Raw genomic sequence first — 18,117 nt, forward strand, 5'->3', positions numbered from 1 at the left:
CCCAGACAAACACTGTCTCTGCATAGCTGCAGAGAGACTGCTATCACCACAAAGGAAAAGTAGGGAAAGTGATTCTTGCCCTGGAGGATTTACAAAGCAGCAGTTAGGCTTTCAACTGTTAGTTTGCTTCCTTTAAGATACCCCCGCCCATTCCTACCACTATTCTCTCATCATCTACACAGAAGTATTAATCATTAAAAAAGAGACTTAGAGCACTGTTCTTTCCCTTTCCTGTCCTGGTTGTTGGCTCAAGAAATGACATTACAGGTACTTATTCTTTTTTTTTTTTTTTGGTCTTTTCTGGGGCCGAAGCCACGGCACATAGAGGTTCCCAGGAGAGGGGTCTAATTGGAGCTGTAGCTGCCGACCTACACCACAGCCACAGCAACGTGGGATCTGAGCTGTGTCTGTGACCTACACCACAGCTCATGGCAACGCTGGATCCTTAACCCACTGAGTGAGGCCAGGGATCAAACCTTTGTCCTCATGGATACTAGTCAGTTTTGTTTCTGCTGAGCCGAGAGGGGAACTCCCCTGGCGCTTTTTAAAAAAGTGCTTCAGCTTAACTTTTTTTTTTTTTTTTGGCCTTTTTTTGCCTTTTCTAGGGCTGCTCCTGTGGCATATGGAGATTCCCAGGCTTGGGGTCCAATCAGAGCTGTAGCCTCAAGCCTATGCCAGAGCCACAGCAATGCTGGATCCAAGCAGCCTCTGTGACCTACACCACAGCTCACCGCAACACTGGATCGTTAGCCCACTGAGCAAGGGCAGGGACCGAACCCACAACCTCATGGTTCCTAGTCGGGTTCGTTAACCACTGCGCCACAACAGGAACTCCAAAAAGTGCTTCAGCTTAGAGACCAGCGACCACGAGATGAAATAAAATTACCTAAGTCTTCCTCCAAACATGTTTATCTGGCCAGCTTTATCTTTGGTAAAATTTGTTTTAGTCCTCAGCTACTAATTTAAGCACAGAAAAGCTAGAATTCGGAATCCAGGGTCTTTGAGTCAATTGCCGTCCTCACGACCACACGGCTGTTTGTGAGCATCTCTCCCTTGGCCTCGCTAAGGTCCTTCCTTTATGGCAGGACGAACAGTGTAAATTGGAGGGTGATTTTTCTCCCAGCTCATGGGAGGATAGGTTTAACCCCAGGCAGAGAGGCCTCAGCGTTCTTTCAAGGAAGGCATTTTATCATTTCCATCTGGCTCAGCCTAGGACCAAGGTTGCTGGTGGTGCAGAGCTTACAGATCTGTGGCGACACGGAGGCAATATGTGTTTTTCAGCAAACAAGGGACTGATTTGTTGCCATAATAATTTTCAGTAATTCCCAAGGTACTAGGGAGAACATCACGGCTCCTTTCTTGAAGGAGAAAACTGTTCAGAAAAGGAGACGTGGCTGTGGCTGCGGTGTAGGCTGGCAATCAGCTGTAGCTCCAATCAGACCCCTGGTCTGGGAACCTCCACATGCTGCTGGTGAGGCCCTAAAAAGCAAAAAAAAAAAAAAAAAAAAAAAAAAGAAAAAAAAGGGAGAAATGCAACCTCTCCACATTGGGGGGGATGATGTATTCTGAGGGCCAGAGCCCTGTCTTATTTATTGTTTCCCAGGACCTAGTCCGGTGCTTTTAAAACAAGCGCTTCAGCTTTTTTATGCATTCTGCCTTCATTGAGCTTGTGTTGATGTCTGTGTAGTTACCTGACTTCAGGTTTGGGGCATTTTTTGGCTTATTGTGAATTAGCATCATACTAGCCACTGTGTGTCATGGCCAGTGTCTCAATCACCAGGCCCTTTAAGGCAGGAGTCAGCACCAGTTTGCTGCGAGGAATCTGGGGTTGAAGGAGATTAAGAGTCTTGTTCAAAGTTACTTAGTACATGGAAGAGCTGGGCTTTGCATCTAGGTTTGTTTGGCTTAAAAAAAATACAAGATAAAAGAAATAACTCAACCGTTAAAATAACTTAAAAAGTTTCCAAGTCCTTGAGATGTGCTGTGTCTACACATTTTATTATTTTAGCCAAAGTCTTTGAGTTTGTTGGATTCAAGCATCCGAGTCTAGAGCTATTTTTACATATAGGTCATATACGTATGCATAGATAGATGTGCAGATATTTTTGCATATATTAAATGATTTCCCAGTTATATCAGGTATATATATTTCACTTCATTCTATCTATATACATGGATAAAACTTACATAAAAGCAGAGTGAGGGTGGTCATATGTCCTTGTCTCGATGCTGTGCCACATTCAAAGAAATACTGTCCAGCAGTCGTAAGTAAAATAAATCTGATTTTCACTTGTATCACTTGCAGGACATTACCAGAACCCTACTGCCGTGGAGAGCAGCACCTGGGGAATCCGCTGGCCTCTCTTTTCAGTCCATAGAGGCAGGAAACATTTTTTTTTCTTTTCTTTTTTTTTTTCTTTTTTTGCTTTTTAGGGCCACACCCATGGCACAGGGAAGTTCCTAAGCTAGGGGTTGAAGCAGAGCCGCATCTGTGACTTACACCACAGCTCACAGCAGTGCTGGATCCTTAACCCTCAGAGTGAGGTCAGGGATCGAACCTACATCCTCATGGATGCTAGTCAGGTTTGTTACCCCTGAGCCACAACGGGAACTCCAGGAACGCTTCTTTCTCTCTTGGCCCCCACAGTCCTCAACCCAAACTTTGCCTTTCCTTTTTCCTTCCCAGCCCCTCTCCCCTTGACTCAGCTCTCTATCGTGAAGAATGTATTTAACCCCTTTACATTATTTAGAGTCTCTACCAGAAGAGAGAAGCCCGGAGCTGATGCAGAAAAGCTAGGAGACTCTACCTAGAGCCTGAGGGGTGGAGGTGAGGGTGGGGCCGGAGACAGAAAGATAGTGAAAATCAGACATTAGCCATGTCTTTTTTTTTTTGCTATTTCTTGGGCCACTCCCGAGGCATATGGAGGTTCCCAGGCTAGGGGTTGAATCGGAGCTGTTGCCCACTGGCCTATGCCAGAGCCACAGCAACGCGGGATCCGCGCCGTGTCTACAACCTACACCACAGCTCACGGCAACGCTGGATCGTTAACCCACTGAGCAAGGGCAGGGACCGAACCCGCAACCTCATCGTTCCTAGTCGGATTCGTTAACCACTGCGCCACGATGGGAACTCCAGCCATGTCTTAACAACAGTTACAAATGAGGAATTTTAGTCCTTGTCAGGGGCATCTTTTTCTTGACTGTGCCCATGGCAGGTGGAAATTCCCAGGCCAGGGCCTGAACCCGCGCTACAGCAGCAACCCGAGCCACTGCAGTGACTATGCTGGATCCTTAACCTGCTCTGCCACAAGGTAACTCCCGTGGGTATCATTTTAGTTTTATTTTTGGTTTCGTATTGTATGATGACTATTATAATGTTTTGCCCATCTCTTTTAGTGCAAATTACCACTAGGGGAAAAATGACCGGTTTGCCCTTGAGGCAAATTAGAATAGAGAAAATTTTACCCTTATAGCTGGCCTTGAAAATACACACACTCTCACCATTCCATTGATTTTTTTTTTAATGCCCACATAAACGAATCAAATTAGATGACATTTTCGGTATTTTAAGTTAATCACTTGTTAAGGACATCTGAATTTAACACATTCATTATTCTTGTTCAAAGTGTAGTTTATTTGGTATGACATAGAAAATAATGCCTTTACACCATCATCGTTCCCTACCCCTGGGGACTCAGACATGGTACATTCTTATTTTCCTGCCCTTCAAATAACTACTCGTGTTGCATCTAAACAAAAGTTTAGATTGGCTGTGGTGTTGGTTGTCAAGATGTTAAACAGGAAGCCAGAATTCCAGGTTACACCCAGATGAGGTCTGAGTAGTTACAAAAAAGCCTAATCTGTGTCCTAAGAGATCCAGTTAAATAGCAGTGAGAGGACTACCCTCCACCAAGTCTGGATCAGAAGCAGCAGCAGGATTGCTGTGCCTCTGAGAACGGAAGACCTTCATTCACACAGGTCAGAGCCCTGGCTCGGGACTGAGCATGGAAGGATTCAGTGGAGGCAGGAGCGATTGCTCCCCCAGCTTCCTTCTAGAAGAGGAGTTTGCTGGTGAGAAAGGCGAGCAGGATCTGAATGGCATCTCTCACGGGGCTGCGGAAGACTCTGTTCGCTGAGTTTTTGTGTGTGGTGTGGGTTGTGATGACAGTTGGTTTGGTGGTTGTGACTGTATTTGACTTCGTGGTGATGAGCTTGGTGATCAAGGCTGGGCTTGTCCCTGGGGGAGGAAAAACAGTGACATCAGCACCTCTTTTGAGTGGTGAGGGGACAGGAAGGTGAGAATGGGGCTAATCTGATGGATCGCTGGAGCCGGAGTTCATGAGCAAAATTCGGTGAACACCTCTCAGGGGCTAAGGGTGTGTAGAGGAGGGGAAACTAGGGGGTAGAGACTGCCAAAGATGGAAAGTGAAGAAGCACTTTACCCTTAAGGTCTGTACAGTCTCACAGAGAAGGAATTTATACTAGATTTATGTAACTACTCACTGAGTTTGTTGTTAGTTAGGTAATCCGCCTCAAATGCCCTCGTGTCCTTAATGCTAAATTTAGTCCATCAGTGCATATATGATCCAGAGTGGGACAATGTAATTTTTTTTTTCTTTGCTAATTTCAAAGGTTGAATGTGAAGGTCATGAGAGCTGGACACCATCCAGACCTGAGGACAGCTAATCTGCTTTAAAGGAAGTGGGCAGAGGTCCCGTCCACACGTGTGACTCCCCTTCTGTGGTGTCTAAGGCGCTGATCAATTTCACATGCAGGGACCTGGCTTCATGTCGGTTCCCTGGGCGGTTGCCTTGAAGACGCAGAGAAAGCCAGGCCTGTAGCCCGAGGGATTGTCTGATCCTGGAAAACTAGAGCTTGGCAATGACGCCTCCAAGGGTCTGAGTGAACCGCAGAGCGAACCGAAGAGGAAGAGGACGGGAAATGGGCGGTGTTTTTTTCGGGCCTGTGCATTCTGCCCCCTGCCATGTGCCTTCCAGCTCTGTGGCATTGTCCCGTCTCATTTAGCATTTCCTCAGCACAGATGTTTCTAGAGCACACAGCTGAACCGAAAATCTGAACACAACCATTATCCTTTCCGGTTTTTATTTTGATTTTTTTGCTTTTTTTAGGGCCGCACCTGTGGCTTATGGAAGTTCCCAGGCTAGGGGTCTAATCGGAGCTTTTGCTGCCGGCCTACACCACAGCCACAGCAATGTGGGATCCAAGCCGCGTCTGTGACCTACATCACAACTCACAGCAATGCTGGATCCTTAACCCACTGAGCAAGGCCAGGGATGGAACCCAAAACCTCATGGTTCCTAGTCAGATTCGTTAACCACTGAGTCACGACGGGAACTCCCCTTTTCCGTTTTTTAAATCTGGATTTTATTAGCATGGAACTAAGGAATCCTGACTAGAAACAAACCTTTTTCCCCCCTTTCCTGGCATTTATTTGAATGTTCATTTCTCAAGTGTCCCACTGTTTTCACAGAGGGGACACTACCAAGGAAACAGTTAAAGCTTTCATAGCATAGTTTCATTAGGCAAACTCACTTTAGCATTTGTTATTGAAAATAGACATGCCTTTGGCAGCATTTGCAATGTGCGACTGACCAGAAAGCAGGTGGCGCCCTAGAGGTATTTCAGCGTTTGGCGGCTCATGTTAGCCAGACAGATCTAATGTTTCTTGTTCTAGGTGGAAGCTTGTATTTAAAAACTTCATTAAAAAAGAGTTGCCTTTATAGTTTTAATGTAAGTCTAGGAAAAGTGGGAAAAAGTCTAAGATGTGGAATTTGAGTCCTAGTGTCTGTGTGGCAAGTTACCTATCTTTTCTGAACCTGAGTTTCTTGAATTTAGCTCCTCAGGACTAAGAGAGACAGAAGTGGCAGAGAAGGGAGACAAAGGCGAGGGCTTTAGGATGGTTTGAAGTCGAGGACCACAGCCTGGGAAAGGCCGGTGGACATTCCTGGTGGTTGTACTGGAGCCCAAAGGCTGCTCTGAGAACTAATGAGATTATTTGTTTTCTATGTGCTCAACCCTTCTTTGTGCAAATCTCCCTTAAACCCTTCAGTAGAGTCTGCTCTACCGATGAAGCCTTTGTGCCAATGGGAATTCTTTCTTTCTTTCTTTTTTTTTTTTTTCTGGTCGGCCCATGGCCTCTGGAGTTCCCAGGCCAGGGATCAGATCCCAGCCACAAATGTGAACTATGCGGCACCTGTAGCAACGCCAGATCCTTCACATACTGCGCAGGGGACTGAACCTGCGACCCAGTGCTCCAGAGACGCCTCTTATCCTGTTTCATCACAACAGGAACTCCAGCCAGTGGGAATTCTTATGGAAACTGAGGAAGGAGCTGACTTTCCTACCCACGTCTGTGTGATGTTGAACAGAAACAGCTCCAAGAAAGCTGGAGCCTGGAGCCGCGCGTGACCTTGAGAATCGGAGGCCCGTCAGTATTGGCTTTTGCTTTCCAGGGACACAGGTTAAGGGGTGGAGCACATATCCAGTGGATCTCAAGGTGCTGGGAGACTCAAGGGGTATCTGGGTAACAGCCGATTAGAAGACTCTTTTTTTCTAGGGCACCCACAAGATAATTTTCAAGGCTGATGGATTTCCTGGCTAGATTATATAAATAGGCTGGCAGAGGAACTTACCACTTTTTTCCAGTTTCAGAACAGAAGCTGTAGCCTCCTTGTGGAAATCAACAACGAAGACTCTGTGGAGGGCACACCGAGGAGAGAGGATGGTGAGGGATTCACAAGTTCAGCTCCCATCGCCGCCTCCCCAGGCGACCCCAACCTCCTGGTTCCTTTTGTGCTTACCGTCTCTGCGGCACAACCAGCAGATCGGTCAGTACTGGTCTCACCTATGCTGGACTGCACTGTCTGGACCACAAGCTCACTCTGGGCAAGAGCACCTCTGTCGCCCTCCCCCACCAACTCGCCATGTGGAGCTCCCCACAGGCTGGTGTCCACCACTGGTCCTTGTTCAGGCCAGTCTCTGCTTGTAAAACCCATCCTGGGTGCACCTGCCTACGGACTTAACAGTAGCCTCCGTGACGTCATTGCTCCCCCTCATCCCGCTAATGTCAGCGGGTCTGTGGTTATCAGGTCCAGTGCCTGCGTGTGTTATTAATGAGAGCGCCAGTCACTGTACTTGGTGCTGACCTGGCAGGCACGGTTCTTACCCTGGCGGCAACTGAAAGTCCCTTCAGATGGAGAAAGTTGAAAGGAAGGATGGTCGGAGGAGTTGAGTGATTGCAGTTGTGGTGGTGGAGAAGCAGGGGCAGTTATGAGAGTGAGAAAACATTTAGCGGAACTTGACCTGGGAGTTCAGGGCTTTGTGAAGGCCAGATATGTAACCTCGGTAATTATTTCTGCACAGGCCCTCCCCCACCACCACCCCCCCACAGACCTCACTGTAGAGTTCTGCGGCAGGAGCCTTTCACCTTGGCCTTTGTGCCCTGGCCGGCCTAGCGGGCTTCCTCCACCGTGGATGCTGCTCTCCCCTCCCCTCGTCAGCCCTGCTGATGGAGGCTGGTGTGTGCATTGTGAACAGGCCGAGAGGCCAGCGCGTCTCAATCCCCACCGTCAGTGGGAAGGTGCTGTGTCCATGGCAGAGTCTCACGGTTTGGTTTTTATCTGTTGTCGTATGGAGGGTGGAGGCCATAGGGAGTGAGAAAATGGGAAAATCATTGCCCGCATTAATCCTGCCTGGCTGCTAAGAGGCTGCTGTCATTGTGAGGCTGGACTGTAGCAGCTCCCTTCGGGTTCTACCTTTTTTTTTAACAGCTGCACCTGCAGTGTAGGGAAGTTCCCAGGTTAGGGATTGAATTCGAGCTACGGCTGCAGCCTATGCCACGGCAATGCTGAATCTGAGCTACATCTGCTACCCATGCAGCTTACAGCAATGTGGGATCCTTAACCCACTTACCCAGGCCAGTGATGGAACCTCCATCCAGAGACAACATCAGGTCCTTCACCTACTGAGCCACAAGGAAACTGCCTGGATTCTACTCTTACAAGGAGCATAGGAGTATGTCCTTCAGAGCCAGTTAGGTCTGACCAGGCCCAGGGCATGGCAGGAGAGGGTGAAGTGGCCTGACAGCCTCACCATCACCACTGTCCACCCGGGCCCAGTGGCTGTTCATAGTGGACACGGCCCATTGGTCAGACCTGCCCTCTTAGCACAAAATCACAGCCTGCAGGTGTGAGGATCTTTCAACATTTGGTACTTAAAGTGCACTTCAAAACAGATCCTTAGCTGGGAGTAAATTAAAGTGTAGTGTGAGTCCTCAGGTGGCTTCATCTCAGAATCTAAGTGTGTCCATTGTGTGTGACACTAGGAAGACAGTTTTATTACACAATCGTCACACTTTCTGCTTGCAAGCCATTTCTAAAATGAATCTATGTTTTTCTAAAATGATTCTTCTTGTAGTGGTGAAACTGACTCCTCCGAAAATCGAGTTCCCCTCCTGGGTTTAAGATTAACCTCTCTATCCAAAACTGTAGTCTCTTCCTTGTCCTGCCCCCCATTCCCCTTCAGGGTTGAGGAGTATCAAAGAAGAGGGGGGACTGAAACCAAGTTTCAGAAGGGCCCCCCAGCACAAAAGCCCATCTGTGTCCCCCAATTTCTTATTTACAGAGAGAGGCTTTAGTCTCCTAGACCTTCTCGGAGTTCCAAAGAGTAGACTTAGCAGTTACTACTTAGGGAAGTGGGGGGGACGCAGAAACAAAGGAAAATAAGTCAAGAAACTGATAAATTGCAGTCAAGTTATTGATAAAACAGAGTCCTAGTTCTCCTCAAGAGATCCATATAACAATCTGACACAGACTTGAGTTGTTCTGCAGGAACTAAGACCCCTGCCCAGCTGGAGGATGGTGACTCCATGCTGACCACGGGCACCAGACCCCAGACTGGATGGAATCAGGTTGATGCCTAAGATTCCTGAAACACCACTCTGTTACCACACCACCACCAAGCAATCAGAAGAAAGCCATGCCCCCTGCAACTCTCATCCCAAAGGTGGCCTTTAAAAGACCTTCCCTGTGGAATTCCCATTGTGGCGCAGTGGAATCGAATCTGACTAGTAACCATGAGGTTGCGGGTTTGATCCCTCGCCTCACTCATTGAGCTAAGGATCCAGTGTTGCTGTGAGCTATGGTGTAGGTCACAGACTCGGCTCAGGTCCAGCGTTGTCGTGGCTATAGCATAGGCTGGCAGCTGTAGCTCCAATGTGACCCCAGCCCAGGAACCTCCATATGCCGAGAGGGGCCCTAAAAGGCAAAAACAAAACAAAACAAAACAAAAAACCCCAGAAAATCTTCCCTGTAAGCAGTTGAGGAGTTCGGGTCTTTTGCACTTGAGCTGCCCATTCTCCTTGCTTGGCACCTGCAATAAACCCTGTACGTGCCTTTGCCACAACTGGTGTCAGTAAATAGGCTTTGCTCTGCGGCAGGCAAGCGGACCCTAGTTTGGTTTGGTGACAGTGGGAGCCGAGCCGACCCCTCCCCCAGGCTTGTGGCTTCAGGCAGCTTCTCTGCACCCCTGGTTTAGCAAAGGGTTCCTAGAGGATTGCCTGGAGGAAAGGGAGGCAGAGAGGGGAACACCAAGGTGCCTAGATAGTTTCAGGACGAGAGTGTCTTTTTTTTTTTTTTGACTGTTTGCTGCTGCTGCCCCCAACCCCGCCCAGCTCTGGAGTGCTGTCGGCCCCATATTAATAGGAATGAATTGGGTCGGGGTAGGAGGGAATATAGAGAATGCGAAGCCAACAGGATGCTGGCAACAAGGATTCTTTGCTCAAGCAAAGTTTAGTTGGGCTCTGGAAACTTCTCTGAGACCCATCTGTGCACTTCCTTTTTAAATCCAATTTTAGAATCCTCATAAATCAGTTTAGCAAGCACTTCCCACCCTCAATATCTGATCACCCTTATTATCTGCTTGAATTCCTCTTCCCCTTCTATCCCCTAGCTGATAGCTGATCACTCTAGCCTGCCTTCAGCAAGAATCCTATAGGTTAGTTCATTAAGCCCGACTGGCTCTTATAGGCCTTGATGTTTCCTCTTAATGATTTTCCATTCTCTGATTCCCCAACACTGTTCCTTGGCTATAAATTCCCACTTGTCCATGTTGTATTCAGAATTGAGACTTATTCTATACTGTCTCTTTTCTCTTATTGCAATTGTCCTGAATAAAATCTGTTTTTATTTTATTCATTCATTCATTCATTTTGCTTTGACGACTTATTGTCCAGCTCTGGATTTCTTTTCTTCTTTTTTGTTTTTTGCTTTTTTTTTTTTTTTTTTTTTTTTTGGTCTTTTGTCATTTTAGGGCCACACCTGTGGCATATGGAGGTTCCCAGGCTAGGGGTCCAATCGGACCTGTAGCTGCCAGCTTACGCCAGAGCCACAGCAACACCAGATCCGAGCCAAGACTGCCACCTGCACCACAGCTCACGGCAACGCTGGATCCTTAACCCACTGAGTGAGGCCAGGGATCGAACCCGCAACCTCATGGTTCGTAGTTGGATTCGTTAACCACTGAGCCATGACGGGAACTCCTGTTTTTTGCTTTTTTAGGGCCACACCTGTGGCATATGGAATTTCCCAGACTAGGAGTAGAATTGGAGCTGCAGCTGCTGGCCTACGCCACAGCCACAGCAACTCGGGATCTGAGCTGAGTCTTTGACCTACACTGCATCCTCATGGATACGAGTCAGGCTTGTAACCTGCTGAGCCACAATCTAGTTTTCTTTAACACCAATTTAGTCTGTTTATGTCGAGCCTAGCTGGAGTGCGCATAGGTGTGTGTGTGCGTGTGTGTGTGTATCTAAACTCCTAGAGATAAAAGGTAGGACAAAGAGCAGTAAGGCGCAAACCCAATATGAAATTGTAAAAGCCCAAAACACACCACACATAGACAAGTTCTTACTGTAGCTCGACGGTGTTTATGTTGGTGGAGGCAGGAGAGAGCCATTTTGCCTCTAAGACATGTTCATGTGGGCTCTTCACGTGGTACAAGGCGCTGCTGGTGCAATTCATGTCTGCTTTTTGCCAGAAGCCAATGACTGAGTGGTGCATGTCGACTGCTTTCATGACCACAGAGCTAATTGTGTTATTCACAGGAACTGACACTAGGAAGAAATGACAAGGAAACCATCAGCCATCTGGGTGGCAAGACAGGAGAGGAGGGACATGAAATCAAAATTGTGAAAAAAGGTTAAACAAGTAGTATGTATGTAGAGTATACTCCCATTTTTGTCCAACAAATTGACAGAAGCCTGGAAGGAAATACATCAAGGGACTAAGTATGGTGATTTCTCCGTAGTGGAATGACAGATGATTTTAATTTTCTTCCTCGTTCTTTTTTGTGTTTTCCAAGTTTTCTCCAGGAAAAGGTATTCTGGCCCTGGTTTTGCCACATACCAGGTGGGATCCTGGCTGACTTTGAACCTCTTGAGCCCTGATCCTATCTGCCCTCCTCTGGGGGTGGGGGCATGGTGGGCAGAGAGAAGAGGTCGATGCAGGTGCAGGGCTCCAGGGGGGGCCTCCTGGGAAGTGCTTCAGGAAATAAGGGGCCATTACTGCCAAGTCAAAGCAAAGCTCGCTTCCTGGTCCCAGATGCTCAAGTTCTTGGTCTCTGACATTGAGGGCGGGGGTGGGGAGGATGGGCTCTGAGACTCAGGGGTCCCAGTCCAAGTACCTGTCAAGTCACCACTGAGAGTTCCCGAACCCCCCCGACTCCAATGAGGTTCTCGGTGCCCCAGCCCAGCACGTGCTCACAGGGACCCCAGGGACACTTGTCAATTCCACTTGGTATTTTTGGCATTAATGATATATAACGGGGAGGGAATTTCAAGAGAATATTTCAGTTTGTCCATTTCCTCGCTTAGAAGAGTCCCTGTCAACAAATTTCTCAATGCTCGGGTATTATTCTCAAGGACCCTCTCAGTCACCCCAAATTCCTTCAATGGCTTCTCTTCCACACAGTGCAGAAAACTGATCATGTAGCCCAATAGGATCAGAGAAGCCTTGATCCTAGCTCTAACATTTAAGGCCGAATCACTTCACCTCTGACCTTGGTTTCTTTCCTGTGCATCATTCACGCCACAGATTTTTTTAAAAATGTTATGCTAGTTATTGATTTTATTTTATTTTATTTTATTTTATTTTATTTTTAGGGCTGCCCCTGTGGCATATGGAAGTTCCCAGGCTGGGGATTGAAATTGGAGCCGCAGCTGCCGGTCCATGCCACAGCCACAGCAACGCCAGATCCAAGCTGCATCCAAGACCTATGCCCCAGCTCATAGCAACACTGGATCCTTAACCCCTGAGCAAGGCCAAGGATCAAATCCACATCCTCATGGATACTAGTCAGTTCTTAACCCACTGAACCACAGTGGGAACTCCCCACAGATATTTATTGAATGCCCACTGTGCACTAGGGTTGGTTTTAGGTCTGGGGACAATGGTGTTACCCCTCAAAGTGTGGAGATCATGACACCTTATCCAGAAAAGCTCCACGGAGAGAAAAGGAAAGAATGTGAAGGCTTTCATAGTGGTGGGTGTTGGAGACACTGCGATTGTTATGCTTAGACACAACATCCCTCTGTTCTGTTTGTTTTTGCCAATCAAGGTGGCTGAGCCAGATCCCCGGGCCCTAACTTGCTTGGCAAGAACTGACATCTGTCTTAGATTTGGGCGTGATGGCGGGGTGGATGGTGATGAGTGTCAGTGTCATCCAGACAGTCATCAAGCCCATCAGCTCCCCTGTGGGTGTGCTCTTGCCTCTGTCCTTTCTTCTGCTTTCCCCCCTTCCTCTGGCTTAGATCCTCCTCTCCTCCCTTCTCGTTATCTGTATTACCCAGATTTGAGGCCTCCAAGGTCCCCTCCCTTCAGGCTGCAGCCCGATCAGACTCCCCCAACTACAATTTGCTGAAGTGTGATGGACACACACCTGTCCAAAACCGTCATCGTGCTCTTCTCTCCAGAGCCTCTAGATGTTTCTGGTTTTATCTTCCCACTTCTGCTCTGTCAATGACAGTGCCCAGCACCCAGCACCTGGCTCTTATGACCCCCATAACCCTGCTCACTCCTCTGTCTGCACCCCCACCCTGGCACAGCCAGGCTTCCTCTGCTCCTGCAGACGCTCCTGGCTCCCCTGCTTCTGGCCTTTGCTGGGATCTGGTGTCTCTCTGGAATCTTCCTTCCTTCTCATCACACATCTCGTTCCCACTTTCTCTCCAAGATCCTGCTGATATTCCACCTCTGGGCCAATTTAGCCCTCTTTTCCTCGCACTCCTCAATCATTTGTGTTTTTCACTGTAGAATTGAGGACTTAGTTCCATTCTGACTTGTACGGTACCCTGTAGTTTCATCTACATGAATGTAATTAAGTCCTCAACTCTACAGGAAAAACGTAATGATCTGGCCAGCCCAGTGCTAGGCACCTGGAGGATACTCCATAATTACTCATTGATCGACTTTTAAAAAAGTTGTGCATCCAATATTTGCAGTTCCTTAAAGCTGAAGGAAAAGAGTCAAGCGTGTTACATTCCTCTCGCCCATTGAATAAAAGATGGAGGCAGATGCTTACCCAGCGCAGTCGTCATACATATGCTACTGCCTCATGAGCTTCTTTGCCTGATATCAAGGCAGACCCAGAGAACCTGTTCTAAGACATCTCCTGAGCAGCAGCTGTGTCTTAGAAACTACCAAGCCACTGATACATGTCTTAGCAATGTTAACACAAACCCCGAAATTTAAAAAAAAATTTGAGGAGTTCCCGCTGTGGCGCAGTGGGTTAATTTTCTGATTGCAGCGGTTCGGGTCACTGGGGAGGTGTGCCCGGCCCGGCACAGTAGGTTAAAGGATCCAGCCTTGTCACAGTTGGAGCTTGGATTCAGTCCCTGGCTTGGGAACTTCCACATGCTAAGAGTGTACCCATTTAAAAAAAAGAAAAGAAAAGGAAACACATTTTTTCAGTGTTAAAGTCTGGAGAAGCAGTTGGCCTGTACGGGCATTTACCCAACTCTCCCCCAAAGTTCCGGGTCCCAGGGAGGTCTTGCAATGATCCTCGACCAGGAAATCACGGAGCCTGTTGCGTAGTTTAGGTGTGGAATCCGGTACTTCACGCTTCCCACAGCATAGGATTTTGACTCTCAGTGTAAACCATTACCCCAGTGAGTCAGGTTATCACAGAGCTTAACACATTGCTGTTCCGAGATGAAATCAGATGGGGTTTGGGGAAGTGCCTGGCACATAGTAGGCATTCAAGGAGCCTCCATTCCTCTCCTCTTTCCCCTTTCTCTCTGCTTTACCATCGCTTCTGTAAAGGCTGTGAGCTCCCTCTCATTCAGCACGTTCCCTTTTAAGCGGTCTTATGGATTGGTTTTTGAGTCTTCTTTCTCCTGTCTTCCTACTTTCAGAAGGCTCCTCTGCCACCCCCGCACCCCACCTCCCTATCCCCTACATCTGCACACAAGATAGGTTTCTATTTCTTTTGTGTGTGTGTGTTTTTTTTAGGGCCACACCCATGGCATAAGGAGGTTCCCAGGCTAGGGGTGAAATTGCAGCTGTAGCTGCCAGCCTACACCACAGCCACAGCCACACTAGATCCGAGCTGCGTCTGCAACCTACAGCACAGCTCGCAGCAAAGCTGGATTCTTAAGCCCCTGAGCGAGGCCAGGGATTGAACCTGGGTCCTTGTGGATACTAGTCAGATTCGCTTCCGCTGAACCATGATGGGAACTCCCACAGGTTTCTATTTCTAACATTTCAATAACAAAATCCCTTCCTTTGTGATGTGTGATCTTAAATCAGAAGCCTGAGGTCTTTTTTGCAGGAGTCCCTCTGCCCATCCAGGTCCTTCCCTGTACACAAGGTCACATATGTGCCCCCCTGGTTCTCATCTTCAATTACAAGATTGCCCTCTCTGCCTTGGTTAGGATAAGAGCCACTGCCCGAGGGAGTGGGACACAGGGAGCCCCACCACAGCTGGGGCTCTTGGTGACAGTTTCCATGGAAAAAAAAAAAAAAAAAAGGACCAGGCAGCATGAGTGTGAGAAGGCAGGCCGTGGTCCTTCTCCGCTGAAGCCTGGGATCTATGGACTGTGAGTGCGGGTGTGATAGCACCCTGCTGTTCTGTGCAGAATTTGGTTGGAGTTGTAACTGAGGCAGGCTGACCTGATAGTTGAAGAGGCAGCTTCTAAAGCTGCACATCCTGGCCGAACAAAGCTTGGCTGTGATTTAGATTCAGGGATTAGCCATGCTACCTACTAGGGACCTTGGGTGAACACCTTAACTTCCCTGTGCCTCAGTACTCATCTGTCAAATGGGGAAGAGTATAGCATTTATCCTTCCAACAGGACTCAGCACACAGTAAGATGTCTTAGTTCTCAATACTGTCATTGAGTGGCATCTAGGGTAGTGGTGAAAAGCAGGGTCTCTGGGGAGTTCCTGTTGTGGCTCAGCAGAAACAAATCTGACTAGTATCCATGAGGACTAGTATCCATCCAGGTTTGATCCCTGGCCTCACTCGGTGGGTTGGGGATCCGGCGTTGCTGTCCGCTGTTGTAGATGCAGCTTGGATCCTGTGTTGCTGTGGCTGTGGTGCAGGCCAGTAGCTGCAGCTCTGATTTGACCCCTAGCCTGGGAAGCTCCATATGCCACAAGTGCAGCCCTGAAAAGAAAAAAATAGAAAAAAAGAAGAAAGAAAAAACAAAACAAAACAAAAAGAGCGGAGTCTCTGAAGCTAAAAGGCTTGGGTTCATATCCCAGGGCCATCATTTGAGCAGCTCTGTGATCTGGAGGAGCCACTAGCCTCTCTCCCTATGGTTTCTCATCTACAAACTGAGAAGGACAACAGGATCTACCTGATAGGTCGTTGTGAGGGCCAAAGGCATCAGTACATGTAAACAACCCTATTAAATTTGTCATTATTATGAAAGTAATCAGAGAACACTTGCCTTGACTTGTAGGTTTGACTGATCCCCCCGGGGATGTTTATAAAATAGTTCTAGGCCCCTCAAAGGAAAGCACTGGATTAGGAATGAAGAGACTAAGATTTAAGAGCCAGTTCTGCCGCTTACCAGCCAAGACACCCCGACCAAGTCATTCAACTTCTCTCAGCTTCGGCTCCTCACTTACCAGGCGGGATAAGTACTACTGTGTAGCTCACTAGTGTTTTCTCCCATAGACTGAATGCCCACAGGGCCCCCTCGTCCCTGGTGGCGTTGCTTTGTCAAGTGGATAGGAAAACAGACTACGAACTGTGGTGCAATTACAATCCCTTAACATAATAAAAATGCCCCTCCTCCCAATAAGACCGTTTTAAGTAAAAAAAAAAAAAAGCCCCATTTATTTCAGTGAGACAACTTGCCACAGTTATGCTTTTGCTGGAACTCAGTTAACCTGAAGGTTGGGCCATAGTAACTCCTGCGGCTCAGGTCCACACAAGGACCATGCAGAAAGAGTCCCACCCAACCCATTCTCCCACATGCTCTCATTCTCTCCCGTTCTGCCTGCACGCCTCATCTGGTTCAAAAACGCATGTTGCATTTGTGTAACTGAGAGCAGGGATGGAGAGGTACATTCTGAGGTCCTGGTTATCTCCCCTCGGAGAGCAAAGGATAACAGAGTGGCTTCCGCTTACCTGTGTAGACTGTGTTGCTTTCATAGACCTTTGGGTTGACCTGGATTCTTGAGTTATGGATGGAAGTGACCTTGTTGAAGATCATGCACTGGTCAGGGTGATCAGTACAGCTGGCAGAAAAAAACAGCAGTCCGAAGCACAGAAACAGCCTCAGAGGCAGCAGCGGGGAACCAAGGACTGCCATGGTCTGTTTGCAAACTTGCTGGGACTGGGGGAGACCTGCAACTCCTCTGTTTATATGCTCCGGGGCTGGATCTTCTGGGTGAGGTCATACATGCAAATCTCCCCCAACTCCTCCCTAAAATGAACTGGCTTCTGGAATTTGGCCCAGGATATCACCAGGAATGAATCTCTTTGTATCTGTCCCCGTGACCCTTTGCCAATTCCAGTTTTGCTCAAGAAAGGGAATGTACTGGTCACGGTTTTATTTTGCATCTCATTCAGCTCAGCATCTGATATTTGAAGAAAGCTATGAGAAGGGTTAATACCAGAGATGTGAAATTCAGAGTTGAGTAATCGCCGCATACCTGGCCCGTTTAGAAACTCCGCTCTTCTCCCTGCAGGAAACTCAGGCAGAGAAGCCTTTTGCTTTTTCTTGCTTTCTTCCCATGGAATATTACATATTCTTTCCAACTCTTCTTAAGCGAACATGTTTCCTATCCCAGTTCACTTTGTGGCTATCACAGAACTAGAAAGACTGTGTTTCTGGATTTATATTTGTTTCTTTGGAAAGAAAGAGCTTCAGGCCACCTTGCCCCTGCCTGACACTGAAGCCCAAGGAAATGAGTGAAAAAAAAAAAAATCAGAAAATATGTTTCTTCATCTCTCTTCTCTGATTTTAATTTACTTACTGAAGGAGAAAAGAGGAAGGAAGTATTCACCTGTGTGAGTAGACAGAAAACAAAAAGTGCAGAATTGAATCTAAGAGATATTCATAAATGTTTCTTCACGAGAAACACAGAGTAGTGGAGCAATGACCTCTGAAAAGTCCAGTCCTCCAGAAAGGCAATGAGCAAAAACAGTCAAAATCAACTTTTTCAGAACTCTGGAAAGTAATTAACTAAAGACTTGCAACAATTCAAGAAGCATTTGCCTAAGAAAAATGGCTGAATCTCATTAAGCACAGTGAGCATTGTGGCATTTTAACCTGCCCTATTCCCATCCCTCTCACTCCACTTCTTCAAGTACCCTCAGAAAACAATAGCCGTGCAACTATGGTAAAGCCCTGAGGACCAGCAAACTAGCAGTCAATAGGGAGAGGACAGAATGGGTTTGGAGCACTCCAAAAAAGCTTCATTTTCAGAGAATTGTCAGTATGTGACCTGTCTGCAAATTGCCTATAAAGTTGAATTCTTTGGGCTTTCAGAACTTTCTCTGTGCAAACAGCCTTATTGCTAGGGTATTTGCTGAAAATAATCAGTAAGAAGTTTTTAACATTGCAGCTGCCCGAGGCAGTGGTTATAACTG

The 18,117-nt window shown here is 47.5% G+C and overlaps 1 protein-coding gene across 1 annotated transcript; it reads right to left on the bottom strand.

Annotated features, from left to right (window-relative positions):
* Positions 1–3,505: 3,505 nt before the first annotated feature.
* On the bottom strand, positions 3,506–16,860 carry PLET1 (placenta expressed transcript 1). Its single transcript, NM_213744.1, is given in 4 exon segments — positions 3,506–4,237; positions 6,654–6,715; positions 10,930–11,131; positions 16,651–16,860. Coding segments are annotated over 4 exon segments (633 nt in total). The 5' UTR covers positions 16,835–16,860; the 3' UTR covers positions 3,506–4,052.
* Positions 16,861–18,117: the final 1,257 nt, after the last annotated feature.

The sequence above is a fragment of the Sus scrofa genome, chromosome 9, assembly GCF_054392235.1.
Source record: "Sus scrofa isolate SSC_HxYL_T2T_F1_AM1 chromosome 9, Sscrofa_HxYL_maternal_Yorkshire_Landrace_v2.0, whole genome shotgun sequence".
Taxonomy (NCBI): Eukaryota; Metazoa; Chordata; class Mammalia; order Artiodactyla; family Suidae; genus Sus; species Sus scrofa.